The sequence below is a fragment of the Tinamus guttatus genome, unplaced genomic scaffold (genome assembly GCF_059628265.1).
Source record: "Tinamus guttatus ecotype Peru unplaced genomic scaffold, ASM5962826v1 Tinamus_guttatus_pri_ptg000215l, whole genome shotgun sequence".
Taxonomy (NCBI): Eukaryota; Metazoa; Chordata; class Aves; order Tinamiformes; family Tinamidae; genus Tinamus; species Tinamus guttatus.
In genome coordinates this window covers 2854562-2871830 of record NW_028288749.1, presented here as the reverse complement: position 1 = coordinate 2871830, position 17269 = coordinate 2854562, and the positions used below count along the sequence as shown (strand labels likewise).

Genomic DNA, 17269 nt, shown 5'->3' with positions numbered 1-17269 from the left:
ACGAGGTAGTAAGTCAGCTGTTGCAACCAACCGGATACAAGACTAAGATATGGAGGGCTTGGTTTCGTCTAAGTGAGACGCTCCGTCCCACGAATTCTGAAGGCATATTGTTAAGAGCACACATGATTATACAGGGGGAAGGAAAATCCCACCACACACACAATTTCCTCCTTGTAAAGTTCAGGCAGACTTTGAAACCTGAGGCCCGTAAAATGATGGTTGGCCTCTGAAAGTGTCCTAGGATGCCCTTCACAGAACAGGAACCATACAGGAGGGCACGTCTCACATTTGAAATGCACAGTGGAAGGCAGCCCAGCTCCAGCATCCCCAGGACTCCTGCCGGGCAGGGATGGGGGAGCTCTCTCCAGTCAGCAGGAGCTCTGAATTCAAGGGGTGCCTTTAGCTGTGTGCTCAGCTGGCGACAGCTGAGGCAACGATGTGGCTCAGCCAGTTACACATTTACCCAGGTGAAGCTGGCTGGCTGGGTTATCATCTTCTTGTTGGGCCCTTGTTTGCTGACGCTGGAAGGTGGCCAGAACGCATGTGGAGAGCAAGGACGCTGCCTTGCTCTAACACCCTTGCAGGTGGCAAGAGACATATGAGATGCTTGTTCACCCAGACCTCTTGCATTTTAGCTGTATTTTTCAGCTTCCTTCTGCTACAATCAGTGTCTGTTGCAGCCTGACCAGCTGCCAGGAGCAAGTCTGGCCTAACAGCACCATTCTCAGCCAGCGCAGGCAACTCAGTCCCAGTAGAAGACATGATCAGATGGGACAGAGGCCCAGGATGCTGGCTGAGCTCCTTGATTCCCAGTCAGTCCTAAGGATATTTGGATCCTAACTCTGTTAGGATGTTTCACACATGGTTGTTCTGTGTTTTGAAGGGCAATTTAGCATATGCGTATTCCAGATTGGGAAATTAAGAAAGAGAACAAACCTGCTTGGCTGCAGGATGCAATGAATTAGTGTTGAAATCAAAACAGGACCCTGAGTGGTTCTCCCAGAGTGGTCTGTGCAGGACCATGTGAGGTGGGCCAACATAAGATCTAGTTTGTCTCATTTTCTCCCTGTCTCCTCAGGAGAACAGCAGCACCCGGTATGGCAAGCCCGGGCAGCCAACACTGAATGGAGCAACAAGGATTAGACAAGGAAAAGTGGGGGAAGCAGAGGAAGAAGATGAGGAAGAGATAATAACAAGGTGTTCCAGGGAGAGCTCCTGGCAAGAAGTGCTATTTCTTAAAATAATGCCTTGCTTCCTCCTCCTGCTTTCCTCCTCTCTGTGAAATGCTTCCCTTGCACGAGAACCCACAGTGGTGGTGAAGGGAAGCTGAACGCCACTGCCTTGACAGGCCAAACCATCTGATGCCTCAAATTTAAGGCCTCCTAATGATCGTGCTTAACAATCCCACATGCCACGGGCATCCTCACCCCCAGACAATGATCTGTCGTGGGTCTGATTCAATCTGACGTAAAATGGTATCCACAGGCATGAAGCACTGGTAACTCTGGGCCTCCTGTGGGTTCCCAGGAGGAGGGGAAAGTGTTTGGATGGGAGCGCTGGCTCCTGAGTAGATTGTTTGCTTTTCTTTGTTCCACCTCCTTCCTATGCATTTCATTTTTATTTTAAGAAATATTACCCTGCTGGAGCTGCTTTTTTGGAGAGTTGTGCAGTTAAGATCCAAACTATTTAAGCTATTCGAGCTGTTTTACCTACAAAATGAGTAAGAGATGGGGAGGAAAAGGCTACCAGTTCCAGAAGCAAAAGGCAGTGACCCGGCCAGAGGGTTCTGGCAGCCAAAGACACCTCACAACTGACATTGCCTTGCCTCCTCTTTAGCAGAGAGATGCTTACTTGGAGCTGCATCTCAGCTGCCAGGTCACTGGCGACGAGAACTCTCATTGTATCAAGTGTCAAGGGTGAATTTTTCTCCCAGACTGAACCCTCCTAGCACACTGGCTGACAGTTAACAGCAGTGCAGCAGATTAAGGCATGCACTATGCGCTGAAAAATCAGTGGGATTCTTGCATTTGACTGCATTCATTGAGATATCATGCTCCTCCTTGACAGCTCAGATGAGAGCTGATATTCAATAAACATGTTGAATAGGTAGAGTATAGGAGAGAAGAAAACGGTGCAGTAGCATCTAGAACAGACCAAAAACAAAGAAGTGGTGGAAGTTGTGCCAAGGAAGACTAGAATCTCGTTATAAACTGTAAGAGGAGCAGCATGCCTAGCAAGGGTTATCTCGAAGCCCTGTGGCCTCTGCTGAAGCAGGCATATGCAGAGACTGGTTAGAGCTTCCACTGACCATGAGTGAAGGCCTCTCAGCAGAAATGGACTTGGGAGATGTACCAGGTACTGTGAAGTCCTTTGCCAGAGCTTGCCAAAAACTGGGGAAATGTGAGCTTAAATATCCAAATATATGAGTCTGAAAAAAGGCAGAAATATGAGTATTTCTTAGCCCTTTTATCCTTAAGAAAGTCTATGCCATTTTTGTTGAAACTGAGAGAAATTATTTTAGCTCAAGAAGAACATTTTGTGTGGAAAATTGCAAGGCAGGGTGACATTCACGAGATACGTGGTATCTCAGCACAGGGCTCCAGACTCCCTCTTGGCTTTGTCACCCAGCCACCTCCTCACTGCCAAATGGATTTATCCAGAAGGGCTCAATATGGGCAAAGGAACGTGCCCAGAAGTCAGGGGTTTCACTGGAAAGAGGTGAGAAAAATGACTATTGGAACCAAAAAAACATACAGATGCTACACTGTAACATTTCCAAAACCAAAAGGTCTCTGATGAAGGACCTGTTGCCATATGCACGAATCATGTCAGGGAATGGTTTCCCTCCTGGCTGTGCAGGTGGTGCTCATCTAGCCTAGGTTCAGAACTCTCCAGTTTTGCACATCTTTCTCCCTGACTCTGTGGAGCTCAAACCAGTCTCTGGGTGGACATTGAGGCAGAGGTGGCCAAAATGCACAGCTAGCAGCTCTCTCCACAGCTTGCACCCTCTGGAGCTCCTTGGAGAGAGACAGCCAAACTCCACACACATTCATGCTACTCCCCTTTCCAACTTTAACCCTTCTCCACGGCTTTCTCTGAAAATCACTGCAGAGAATGGAGGCAGAACTAAGGAGACCACATGAGAAATATTCTGAGGCCTCTTCTCTAGGTCTTCCCAAGGCAGGCATGGGGAAGCCAGAAGCAGAGAATCAACATGCTGCTAGCGAATGCCCTGTTAGAGGACGAGCACCTCCCATTTACCTGGACTCTGGCGGGTTGCAGACGGTGATCCATAGTCTCAGCAGTTACATTTTCGGGCAGCGTGACGGGATCGCTGGGGGGGATGACACAGGAGGGAATGCACACAGCACCTGCCGGAGGAGAGACAGGGCCTTGAGGATTTTTAGCAGGATCCAGGCAATTATGTTTTACAGCATGGCACCAGACCCAAGCGTCTAGGCTCTTCACTGAGAGCCGAAGCAGATGTAAAGGAGATCCTTTTCCTTCCAGGTCGGGATGACAATTCCTTCCCTGAATCTTAAATTATCCCCAGTTCCCCTCTCCCAGCTGAGTAGAAAATCAAACATCGATCATAGCTCAAATAGCAGGACATCAGATCCAGCTCGAAAATAAGAGTGCCCTGGATGTTATGGGATGTTTGTTGGTATGTTAGGGAGTTTCTTTCATGTGTTTTTCTACCAAGCTGAATACCCACTGCCTTTCTATTACTCAGAAGCTGCTCCTGCTCCAGCACAGGTTACATTCCAATGTAACCTAGTGGGTCCTCTTGCGTTAAGTTCTTAGACTGAAATAACGACAGAGTGATCATCTTTCTGAAGCAATGTTGGCACCTTCCACGATGTCTGAATTCCCGAACAACAGATTTACCCATCGTTTCCATTCTTCTCAGAACATCAGGAAAACTGCTCGGCCCAGAGCCTTCATCATCAAGAAATAAAACAAGATTGACTGCCCCTAGTGTAACGTAAGTCAATCGCATAATGTCTGTCTCTTTATAGATAAGGGTAAAATGTCTTAGTTGCTTAGGAACTAATAAAGACATGCAAGAAAAAAAAATGCAAAAAGTACCCTGAAAAAAATAGGTGGGTCACAGACCTAACACTGACCAGCCTAACTTTGGATCTGTATGAAACTTAAGCTTAGCAGGCCCTGCTCTTATACTTCCTTCAGCCAGTTTTGATCAGGTGCAGATGATTTTTGTGTTTGTTTCAGTGATGTGGGTTTTGCTCAAGTGTCTAGTCCAGCAGGATGCCAAATGACACGTAACTGTGACTGAGAATTGCAGCTTTTCCTGAAAACACAAGAGGTTCTAAAACCCAAGAAAGAAATGAATGGTGTGGTCCCTCATCTGGTGAACATGCCGTTACATGCAATTGTCACTCTAGCATTTGTCTAGGACCTGCCACATTAACCCTGCAAGCATCAGCAATAATAAGTAGAGAGAGACACTGTGTGTAGAGGGCCTGAGGAAGCAAATATTGCTCTGAAGGGCTGGGCTTGCCCAGCTGCTTCTGAAAATACACATCCTTATAGTGAAGCCAACTTTATCTTGTTCATGAATACAATCACTATATGCACATGGCTGAAGTCACCCTATTGTTTCTGTCCTCAGGAGGAGGACAGAAAACAGAATTTTGCCACAAATTTAGTACAGCAAGAATGACCTTTTGGCTAGGTCTCTGGGAGACACAACTGAGTCAACAGAGAGCCACTTCCAAGGAGAGAAAAGGAGGGATGGGCCAGGACTCCACCTTGTTTCAATCCTTGCTTATTTTTCATCCGTCCTCACCTATTCCATGCCCCTGTTCACACTTGTACTCCACAAAATTCAGCTCCGGAGGTGGTGGGCAGTTGCCCTGTAAGTTCTCGCACAGTTTGAACTCTTCTGTCCATAAGCCTTCCTTCGTGCAAAGGATGGGAACCTGGAAAGTGAAAAGAGAGCAGTCCTCTTTACTACAAGCCAGCTGCAGGCTTACCCTGACTTGGCTACTAGTGATATTTTCACACCAGCTGCTCAGCTGCAGGGGGTAATAGAAAGAAAAATGACCCTCTTTTGCCTGTAAAGTCCAGAGCAAAATACTCCAGAGCAACTGGGTTGTGGCCATCTGGTCCAGTCTAGGGATACGTTGTACTATTGACCAGAAAGCAAATCGTTTTCCAGCTGCTGCTGGATCCCACCAGAGGGAATTCACTGTGCTTCTGTCGATGAGGCCTTTCCAGCAGGCCACACACAAACCTTTGGTGGAAGATCCTGGCCGGCAGCAGCGGCCTCCAGCCCCAGGCAAGCCCCTTTTCAGCAAGTCTCCTGCAGTCATATTGCTGATCATTGCAGGCAAACACATTAGCAGCTGCTCTCAAAGACTGCTTCAAGCCCTCTGCTTTCATTCCCTACCCTTTCCATTAAGGACAAGCAGGCATGCCGACAGGACGAATGGCTGCCTTACCAGGGAGAGAGCAAGGGCATCCCCAGTGTGGGGGGAACCATAAGGCTGCTTGTGCCCCTCCGAGCCTCACAATCTCCCTTGCAGCGCCCTTGAGATTATTCTGACCAGTAGCCTCAAGGTCCTGCAGCTGCTTCACACTGTCTGGAAGACCATCGTGAAGCCAGCACTTGCTCCCAGGAGCACAGCTGTGCATCTGGCTGGAAGAAGTATTTGCAAAGTAAGTGTTTTTGCTCTCTTTGGGTGTCAAAGAACACCAGGGCCTGCTGTTCTTCATGATCCCATCTTGGGGACGTGCGCATCCCTCTCCATGGTGCTATGACCTTTTTTCGGATGCTCTGAAACACAGTGCTTGGCTAGTCTGTCCCTTCCCAAGGTCACTCACCCTCTCACTCTGTGGCTCACAGTTCAGGATGCATTGGCTGTCCAGCTCAAAGCCCTGGGTACAGTTGTACATCCCCTCGAAGACCGGGGGAGGTGGCTCACACACCACAGGAACGCAGTGCCCTTCTTCCCACAGGCCATTTTCCAAGCACTGGATCTTCAGGAACTTCCTGGAAAAACACATCCACAAGCCTGGGCTGTAGACCCAGAAGGGCAGCACATGCAATTCCCAGTCAACACTTTGCTCTACACCCTCAGGAGCTGCATAGCCCTTAACAGAAGAGGCTTCCCCAGTGAAGAGCCAAGGGGCAGCCCATCACAGGCCAAGGAGGATGTCTAATGTGGTCAGGAAGAGAAATGAGAAGAAGGAGATAGGGGATCAGCAGTTTCTCCCTGGAGACCAGCTCTGGCAGAATCTTAGGCAGATGATTTCCACAGGTCCGCAGTGAAGGGTATAGAGCTTTGCTCTGATTCTCTTTGATTCCTGAGGGTGGGAGCCACTGGGGCCTCCAGGGCACTGGCACACAGACCTCAGCCCTATAGTTTCCCCTAAAACTCCAATTTTTGCTTCCAGTTAAGCATGCACTTTCCTTGCTGGAGAGAGAGGCCTTGCCCAGGTCAGCCCCGCACGCAGTGACTCCGGTGGTCCCCTCACTCTCTTGCCCCCCAGTCCCTGTGGGTACGTGCACTGAGTTGCTTTGTCCCACAGCCAGCAGCTACATACTTCACTCAGGCGCATGAGCCTCCACCAGTAAATCCTGCTGGCCTGGCCCCAGCTATTCCTAAGGCTCCTCTTTGTACTCTGGCCAAATCTGTCAATCTCACTCTAGCAGAGGAATTGTCATACCAGAGCAGACCAATATCAGCTTGTGTTGCTAAAACAGTCCAAGCACAAAATACTTGCCAAAAAAATATGAAAAAGAAAAGAAGACAAAGTCCAGAAGTGGAGTCCACCCGCTTCAGTCTCCTGTCCCTGCCAGCGATGTATATACCACATCTTTTACATAAAGGTGTAAAAAACTCATCATGTTTTGGGCTAGCTGCGGACCACTCTCCCAATGAGCGCATGTCACTGAACACCCTCAATGCACAAGATCTGACAAGGTTTCTTTCTTCTGCAACACGCACCCCTCCACTTTTACTAGACGACCTGCCTGAGATGCTTCCCTCTGCCCTCTCCGATTCCTGTGCCAGCAGGCAGGGCGCCAGGACGCCAGGTTTATAGCACACCACAGGCACAGGAGGGAGATTGAACGTCTCCTCAGCTGTGCAGCCCTAGATTAGAGAAATCCCTGGGTGAAGGCACTAAATTGCCTCTTGTTCTGAGCTGCTCCTCAGGGCCACCTGGCTGTCCCCCATCGCATGGTGCAGACAAGTGCCTCGTTGCTACCATCTTGACCAGTTTGGTGCATGGTCACACAGCCTGGAACAGCAAGGTGGCCCCATTCAGGCCCTACTCTATAGATGGGGCAGGGCAAGATGACTGGCTGTAGTCCTCATTAGCTTTTCTCTTTTATGCTAGGGACCTTCTAAAAGTGACAGAGGGTTCCTGCTCTGATGAACATGCGCTTCAAACAGATAACTGGGAAGGTGGAAGGCAGGTGGACAAAGGTGATGGGACTTACAGGTCCCTCAATACGGCACCATGCCACTGGGGATGGGATCACTGCCTACTACCATGTGAGGCTCTGAGCAGAAATGATGCGAGGAAGTCCTTCTGGTAGCAGTAGGTTTGAACCGACAGATGGGAGGTGAAACAACCTCGTCTCGTTTGGAAGGCTGGTGGGGAGAAACAATTCTGGAACCCACTGTGGACATCTGTGCCTTTAGTGCACCACTAATTTCATTTTCATGGCTACTTGCCTTATCTTCTGGAATGATGCTCACCGCCTTTCAAAGACTTGACCCACCTTAGAAGAGCCCTTGGTTCTTCTTAGCCTGGACTGAATGCTTTGCTTTGCCCACTTTTTCATTTGCTTAAAGGCAAGCACATCCTAGGAGACACTGAGCCGTGATGAACATCCATGTCTGCATGCAGCAAATCTGTTTCCCCTTACTGGACTGCCTAGCATGCAGGGTGTAAATCAGCTGTATGAGTTATGCAGGTCTAATCAGAGCAGAACAGGCCACATCTTACACTACCATATTACAGCAATGCTGGAGATGATAGCTGATGCCATTATGGTGATACAAACAAACTGGTGGTATGAAGCCTCACTGCTACAAGCAAGGCCTCAGGCAGAGAGTAGAGGTCAGGACCATCCCTAGACACATGCTATTTCTCACTCACTTATCAGCCACCTGGGTATAACTGATACAGCCACTGTACATCACTGTTGCTCTTCCAAGCTGCAGTGGAAACCCTGCACCTAAAGCCATGAGAAGGCCTGGGGAGGGAGACTGAGCATGGCGGGGGTCACATCTCAGCAATCTCAGGGCTTGCAGCCCTGTCGCCCATTCTGGGCCTCCTTGTCTTGATGTGGTTCTCGAACGGCTCCAGCATGGACTCCTGGTGCCATGTAGTGCCTCCCCACAGGAGCTGACCTGTCTGTTGCCTTGGATGACTAAACCAGGGAGAGAAAAGGAGCAGCCCAGGGACCACCTTCAAGAGTGATGGAATAGGGCAGGAAGAGGAAGGAGGTTGGCACAGCTGAATTCCCTTGACAATCTCTTTGTTCATCCTTGCCTGTCTTTCCCTCTCTCTCCCTGTCCCACTACACTACTGCACAATCTTCAGAGCTGAAATAAAAACTCAGCTTTTCCTGGAGGCTCCCCCCACAACTAGCATTTATGCTGGGCAAGTTCCAAACAGGGCTGTCCTGGCCTGACCCCAGGGTAGAAGGTGGTACGTGGCCCACTGCTGTATAGATGAAGTGAGCAGTTTATATTAAGGCATGGAGAAGGGAAGGGAGAGGCTTTAAAAAAAATACGTTGTAGGAGCTTGAAATTTCCAGACCCCCCGACTTCTTCTGATCTGGGTTAGCAGCATTTCTTAAGGATTAACCAGGAAGCCAGGAAAATCGGAGTCAAAGATTCCTCCTCCGAATGGGCAATCCAATGTCTAATGGGTAAAGGAGGCAGGGGAGACGTCTGAGGCCAGCGAGGGCTGTGTTTGATGTGAAGGCATATGCGTTAGCTGAGCTCCAGGAGCTATGCATGCAGAAGGTTTGCCAGGATCCAGTGGTGGAGTGGAGTGGCCAGGTTTTGGAGCACTGGGTGCAGTGTACAGAAACGGGGATAAATTACTCCAAAGTCCACCTCATTTCCCCATGGTAGGAGACTGATGGCTTCGCAAAAAACAGGGGAGAAGCACAGAGACTTTGCTGGAAAATCAAAGAAAGCAATGCCAGTTTGTAGGACTTCTGCTGCTTTCCTCCCCTTCTCTCCAAACATCCTAGACAACTTGGGTTGTAAATCTTCATCAGGGGCCTTAGAGGTGGAAATGCCATGGGAGTCCGTTTGACAGCCTGTGTTTTCTTTCCCTGGCTTTATGGCTCCATAAGCTGCATGTGTGTTTGCCTTTTATCTGGAAGGGTCCAGATGTGGGCACTAGAGGTGAGAGCCCATACCTATGCGTTCACCACAAATACACAATGGCCCAGTGCCCTGCTAAACTCTGATGCTCTTGGATTAGTCTGTCCTGCTTTGCCCGCTAGGATCTTTATGAAGTGCTTCCAACCCTCAGTCTGCCAACACACTCCACTTTCTTCTCCACATTCCCCTGCCTTCTCTTCCTCTTTCATGGTTGCCATCAGCCCACTTAGTCTTTGAATGGGGAAGGGAGGTGGAAGGGCTGATATCTCCATGCAAGTTTGCTGAGGGACAGGACTGTCTGGACTGTTTCATGGCTCCCTTGATCTCTGGTGAGGGCCAAGGTACCAGTTATTCCTTGGTCCCACCACTGTGTCTCCTGTTTAATCCTGCCAGCCTCTCAGGTCTGTCTTCTTGAACATAATGGGCTAATCCCAGGAAAGGGGTAATGATGAGGGAGCACAGAAACACGGACACACAGTTTGGTGAACATAGAAAGAAGCCAAAGAGACTACAGAACACCCAAAAACCTGATGGCCGAGTCATAAACTGAGACTCTAATCCTTCATGAGAATATCAGGAACCTGCACCCTACCAGTGCCAGCCCCTTCCAGAGCTCTCCGCCACCATCTGCAAAGACTCCCTTTCTTCAGAGACAGCCCTGGATACTAAGAGCAATCCTTCACTTTGGCAGATCCTGTGCCTGCCAGGGCTGATACACCAGAAGGATTTCCAGAAATCTAGTCATCTACTAGCTCCTTTATTGGCTAATAGCTGCCACAAGCTACATTTGCTGCGTGTATATACAGAACTTCAGATGAACAAGTACACCAGCCTTTACACTCGCAAGGAAAGGCTCTTGCTTTTAATCTTGCACATGGTGAGAAAGGGATGAATTTTCTCATTCTGTGAATGTTTGTTGTTTGATGAAATATCATCATAATACCGTCAAAGATGTTAGCTGAGTTAGTAGTAGTGATAACAGCAAACCTGAAAATAGGACCATTTTGCATGATTTTCCTTGGCTTATTTTGCAGGTTATTCAGACCTATACAGAAGTTACACCTATAGCAGAAGAGCCTTGGAACTCCTGGAAAGCATCCCCCTGCTTTTTTTATTTTGACAGCAATTGCTGCAGAAATGCATAGCTTGGCAAGCTGTGTTGATTTGATTGCAACTTCAGTGCCTGAATGTCACAGGCATGCAAGTTCACAAAGCATCCAAGTGATCATACCCATAGTCATAATTCGCACAGCTCTCGGCCTGAGAAACCCTAGCACTGTGAGAAGCTCTTTACAGAAACCACTTCCTTCGTTACTATGCAAGAAATTTGGCAACCACCTCCTAGTGCACAAAAAACCTATCTCACAGCAAAACAGAGATAAAGCCTGCATCCAATTAAAATGGAAAGGCGACATTAAATTAGCACATAATTACCTGACTAGTGTCAAGACTTTCGGGAACACCCAGACAGTGCCATGGAATAATTGGTGATCATATAAAATAGGGACTTCATCTGGAGGTGTCATGCACAAAATACTGTATTATCCCCCATGTCATGATATTGGCTGAGTACAGTGCTAGTGAATCACAAGGATTTTTTCCCCAAAGCGTTGGGAAAATCTTCCTCAATTGAAATATAAATGTTTGAGGTTAAACTTAGCCAAGACTTGCAGGGGATAAAATGTTAATTCTTACAGAATATTGCTATGAATATTGCCATTACCATCTCAATCTCATGATCTATGCTTTGTTGCTTATATGAAAGGCAGCAACTCACAAGAGTCTTCCAGCATCTTTATTACATCATTTGCTTATTACCACTTGAAGTCCTGAACAGTTTAAAAATACTTCCACATACATGCTTAATTTTCATCAAGTGAAAAGTACATTGAGGCGTGCAGGACAACTTGTGCTTTGACCTAAACTAGGGAAATGCCCTTCAGGTTTCAGGCAATGGCATGTGCATGATCAGAGCAAACTGCTCTGCCTTTAACTTATCCCACCAGCCAAAGCAGCTTTGCAACGCTGCTTTTGCACACAACATACTGTGACCTCGTCTCCTTTCAGTGACCTTGCTAGCAGGAAGAAAAGGAGAAGAAAATGTGGCAAAACAGTGAGAAAACACACAGACTTACTTCTTAGGTTTGCCTACTGCATTCTCTGCCACGTGGTATCCAGGTTTACACTTATAGCGACATATTGAGCCCACATCATGGTTCCCCTGCAGGCACCGTGGGACCAGTAGCTTGGCATTGGCCACCATAGGAGGAGCATCACATTCCAGCTTGCAGTAGGCTTCGGGAAGTGACCAGAGTCCATCCTCAAGACAGGTCAGCCACTGACTCATTCCTAATTCCAAGAGAGAAGCAGAATGTTCAGACTATGGCATAACTGGGGTGGAACCCTGGAAGTGAGTGAAGCAGAAGGGAACCAGCAAACCCCCCTCTTTTTAGACTGGATATTAATGCCAAGAAAGGCAAAAAATTTGAAAATCAAGGACCTCATTGTATGGTTGGTCAGGCTGGGACAGAGACTGAATCCCTTGAAAACAGACAGGAAGGGGAAAGGGATGACTTTTAGGGGATGAAGAAAAGATCCTGATTCCACAAATCTCTCCCTTAAAATTTCTCTCACCAGTGACACCTCAGAAGAGCCTTTGTTGGGCTTTTATGTATGACAGCTATCTGCTGTGTGTAATTCAGGCCATGTAGCTTTTCACCGGGTAGTTTGTACAGCTTGTCCAGCACCTACCCTTACAAGCTGTCAAGCTCTGTGCTACACATGCAGTGCAACATAGAAAGCACCAGCAGAATGGATACAGAAATCTTAATCTTAAGTGGTGTGATGGTGAATTCAACCTGCCATCTTATAGAGGATTTGATCTGACTATCATGGTCCCTCACTCTTCATTGTCTGTCTAGAAAAGAGAGAATTTGGTAGGCCTGCCTTACAGGTGGCCTAAAATGGAGTCTGTGTGAGGCATCCGGGACTGTAACTACGCACTGTAGAACTGAATCTAAGCCAAAGCCATTTCCCTGGGAACTGCTGAGCAAGAAAAAACAACAACAAAAAAACAACAACAACAAAAAAAACAAAACAAAAACAAAAAACTCACAAGCTAGTGAATGGGAGTCTCTCTATTGAAAGATTTGGATCAGGCCTCTAAAGCAGGTTCTCTGTATAGCCAGATTTCTCCACACTCCCTTGAAGCATCACTTTCTTTTTATAGGATCACTGCTCTGTCTACAACCACGCTTGGAAAAGGCCGAGACTGGCAGCCTCAGACAGCGCCTCCACTCATGGCTTGTGTTCCCAGTGGGCCTGCACTCCCAAGGATCAGGTTGTATGGCTGCTCCTCCTGCCTCCAAGCTCCACGACAGAAGCCGCATGGCTCATGCAATCTTTTCCTTGTCTATTCTTAGTATTTATTAGCATTGACAGACTGCCCACAAGGATGCAAGCCTTTGGGGAGAACAAGAAGCAGACACGTTCCTGCCTCAACAGCTTAGTGGAATCAATTGGGCTTCTCTGGATTTACCCGCACGACTCAACAGCCTTGGCTTAACACCACCAGGAGCTGTGTCAACTCCTGGAAGTCATCCAGGGTGCTCTATGGATGGGCCTCCCTTCCCGCCAAGGGAGCCAATGGTAAATCTCCCATTGACTTCAGTGGGAACAAGAGGAGGCTGTTAGTGAAATATCACATTAAAACTCTGCCCTCAGTTGACCCACCAAAGGCAATGACATCGGTTTGTATGGAATATGGCCTGTCGACTTCAGTAGTTCACATACTACGCTTTGATCAGCTCACACTGGGATCAGCCAGCATCCCCCCTGTCATGAAATGAGACCTTAATTCCCTGCAGTTTTTACTCCTTAGATTTAACCCAAAAAAAGAGTAGTAAATGATTTTCATACGTTTCAGCTATAAATGTCTCTGTAAAATAGGGCACCCATTAAAATGATTTGTTGTAAGTGATTGTTCAGAGCAAATGCGCTGGTGGAAACTCACATAAAGTCCCAATGCTTGAAGCTGTCAAGGCAATTACCCCCGAAATCCCATCCAGCTCAGCCTTGTATAGACAGGAACAGTAGCGCTCTTTCTTTGACTTGGCTTAGAAACATTCCTGCGGCTATTGATGGAGTCGGCAGAATGAAAGCCAGGCCATGGCGTGTCTGGAGGACTGCTGTGTGTCTGGGTGGCGCACATCCCTGAGGCTGCTCTGCAGCTGCGGGCACCGGTCTCTATGGCTTTGTAAGGCCCCAGGCCTCCTCAATCACACGCTTTCACATAGCCACTAGGCAGCATGCCATTTCTGGCTTTCTGAAGTCCTCTCTGTTCCTCTCCACTGGCTGCCTGCACAGTTTGTCTGCGTTCCTGGTCTCCGTAAAGCCAGAGCCTGCGAGGAGCTCAACAGTTATCCAGAGAAGACAAAACCCCCACCCTGAGGTGCATTCCTATGAGGTGCCAGCTGGCGGATGAGGAGACACACAGTATCCCCCCACTATGGTATTTCTACTCTAGGATGATAGATGCCTATCAGTTAAGGAGGTCTTTCAAGAGTCCAACTGTCTGGCAAAAGCCAAGATAACAGAAAAATTCAAATTTCAGTTTGAAATCGCTTGGGATAGACACAAAAGGTAGTATCAAAAGGGGGAAAGAGGGTTAAATACCTCAACACCTGAGACTCTACCTTGAAGCTTAGCTGGCCGGATGCAGGAGAAGGAACATCTCTTCAGGTACGTGGTCCCCTTCGGGCAGGAGAACTCAGCGTAGTACACATGTAACTGGTCAGGGAGACCGCAGTCAACAGGTTCGCATGTCACAGATCTGTCCCACTGCCCTGAGCTGCAGGTCAGCACCACCTCCTTCTGAGGAGAAAGCAAGGCTCCATTGGACTCCTGTCACTGAGTTTTAGCCTACTGTTTTACCACCCCAGCAAAAAGGGCTGGCCAAAATTTCAGGGATGAGAAATGCACTTCTCCATTTTTTCCTCTCCCAGTTTTTGCACTCCCCTCTGGACACTGAGTTGGAGCCCAGTGTGGCACAATGCAAAGCACCTACCTATGCATGATGTGATGCTTGGAATGCGGAAGCAGTGACTGGTCTTTGAGATAACATGCAAGCCATCTAGGTTCCAGACCTGAAATTCCTGTTCTCTAGTTGTCTCCCCCAAACGCTAGCAGAATCCACAATTGCGGTGGTCTGCTTCTTCCACTCCCCAGTGTGTTCTCTCCCCCTCAACCTGACCTCCTTGTAAACAGCTCATAGATAGGCAGTCACTTGGCATGCACCAACTAAGACCTGCCTAGCATGCAAATTATGACTATGAGTCAATCATCCCCCCTATAAAAATAGAGGTCAGTCCACAGAACCCACTGAGTTCCCCTGCATGGCAGCAGACTGCACTGCAGAACCTCTTCTTGAGCAGGGACACCTTTCAAGGTTAGTCCCCAAGGCTGAGAGATTCCTTACAGGTCACACATCCTCAATAAATAATAAATAGTACGATCAAACTTTGTAAACCTTTGGGAAACTTTAATAAGTTCTGTCTCTGACTGATTCTGTACATCAACCCTTTAGACATAAACTATCAACCAACTCTGGGGCTAGGAATGGATCCAGCTACACTCAGATTCCTCTCAGGAGTTGTTTGGAAAGCAAAGGGTCCATTCTGAACCTCAGAACTCAATGAGAGGTTCTCCTTTGCACACTTTGCTAGGAAATCCTTTAGATATAAATGGTTGATCAAGTCTAGGTCTAGGATTGGGTTCAGCCTCATCCAGACTCCTCACAGAAGGAGTTTGGAAAGCAAGGAGATCGATTACGAAACTTGTGACTCAACAGGAGGGTCTCCCTAATACTTCTAGCTGATCCTGGTCTCCATGCAATAGATAACTGGGTGAACATTGACATCAAACCTCATTAAATCATTGTTTATGATGGAGCTTTATTGAGCCACTATCTGACCTCAGTAAAATATATTGCTCCTTCTCTCTTATGAGTGAAGTGTATCACTTCTCACTCAACTGTGACAACATTGTCTAAGCACTAACAGAGCATAGCAAGAAAAAAAATCAAGATAACACAACAATTTTCTGGGCTGCATGTTATTCCCATTTCTGTGCACAGGTCTTAGTTTTCTGCCCTACTAGATCAAGTCTTATTTCAGCCATTGGTGCGCAGCTCTCATGTTAAAAGGTTTCCCTGAAACACACTGCCTCAGCCCACAGACACCACTGAAATCAGTGGTTCATATAACCCAGTGGTACATTCATAACCCATAATTACATGCCCCCTCTTACATAGTTGGGGAACCACACGAGATTCCTGACTCTAAACTGCCAGTGATTCCAGTTCTAAATACAACCAGCGTGTGCTATGCACTTAGTCAAAACAAAGTACTGTGTGATGGTGTGCCATGATTTCCATTCTCAGCCCATCTAACATTATCCCAGCAGTTCTCACTACAAATAGTTTTCATTCAACTATTCCTGATGTCTGCTTATTGGTTGAAAACAATCAGGTTGCTAATACAGTGAAACTTGTGATTTGTCCTCCCAGCCAATACACTTCAAATTAAGATAGGTCTGAATATGTTGGCTCTACAGGGCATTATTAAATTTGAATCTAGCACTCTCCATTGCATGTCAGGATCACCTTGTAATTGAACTGTAAGTGTTCTTTCCTTAGTACTGCTGGGTGGAGGACAGACACATCCTGAGGGCTACCCAGGAGGGAAAAAAAAGTCCATTGCCATGTGGAGAGAATGCCCAGGGAAGAGCTCTACATTTTCTCTCAGAATGCCCTGAGATGACAACTAACATACTGTCAGAGACTGAGAAAATGAGGAGAGATGGGGGCCCTGAGACCAACTGGATGGTTGCACCTACTCCATCCTCTCTATGGACAAGCAAAACAGGGCACCTCTTTTCTTTCAGCAGCACTCATCAGAGAAAAGTATCCCGCCAAAGATTTGTCCCCTATCAGAGCCCCCATGCTGTTCCCTTTTGCCCCTGTAGAGGTAGGAAAACGGAGGTATTGTCACTTCAGGGCTTGAGGCAGGGCACCTGTAAGCTGCCATCTGTTACGACAACCACAAGGCTAAGCTTTGTCAAGAAGTTTCCCATCTCACTGCCAAATATCAAAAAATTGTCACTCACAGCAAGTTTATTTAGTGTGGTTTCATATTAGGAGAAAACGAGAACATTTTGTTTTCCTTGTGAACACACTGCTGTGTGTTAAAGGATTGCCTTGGCCCGCAAAACTGTATGATCCTGTAATTAATAACTTTCCAAGTGACATGGGGGACAAGTGGGGCATCTCAAGTTGCCCCTTTGCACCCTGTCATGCCTCACTTTCCAGTGCCTACCTCATCCTTTGGTAAACACTGACTGCTGCAGCACAAGTAATGTGTCTGCCACACATGAATTCTTGGGACAAAAAGCCCCGTCTGCTTACATCGCCTGACTCACCTCCATCTATCTCCACCGAATGTGAGTTTACATCCTCTCATTTCATCTGGTGTGCAGGGCCAGCTCAGCCCCAGAGGTTTATGTTCGCTCTCCAGGAACAAAGTAAGGACAGGACAAACTGTGCCCATAACCCTGCCAAGGTGGCTACCTAGATCTGAGGGAGTTCAGCTCCCAAGGACCCGTCAGATCTCCTCAGCTAGTGTCTAAGCGTGGAGCTGGCCATGGCTTTTATGAGGCAGACTCTGGCCCACTGGAAAGTGGGTTGCACTCTTTCATACTGACCTCTGTGCTGCCCTGCTGGCTTGTGCAGCATTGATTGCAACATGATAAAAAGAAAGAAAAGCTCCTGGTCCTGTTGGCTGTCTCTTCATCTCTAGCCCTCTAAATTTAGTCGCTCTGAAATGACTTCATTC

The 17269-nt window shown here is 47.6% G+C and overlaps 1 protein-coding gene and 1 long non-coding RNA gene across 2 annotated transcripts in view; both read right to left on the bottom strand.

The window, feature by feature from the left end:
- LOC148594670 (uncharacterized) overlaps positions 1–17269 on the bottom strand; it is a 372746-nt gene that overhangs the window by 32869 nt on the left and 322608 nt on the right. The window lies entirely within an intron of this gene.
- The window catches only part of PAPPA2 (pappalysin 2), a 102897-nt gene that overhangs the window by 19802 nt on the left and 65826 nt on the right, over positions 1–17269 (bottom strand). Inside the window, exons 16-20 of the mRNA XM_088524883.1 lie at positions 14075–14252; positions 11516–11729; positions 5848–6016; positions 4811–4943; positions 3262–3371 (exon numbers count right to left, since the gene is read on the bottom strand). Coding sequence (XP_088381009.1) covers positions 3262–3371; positions 4811–4943; positions 5848–6016; positions 11516–11729; positions 14075–14252 — 804 coding nt within the window. The remainder of the gene's footprint in view (positions 1–3261; positions 3372–4810; positions 4944–5847; positions 6017–11515; positions 11730–14074; positions 14253–17269) is intronic.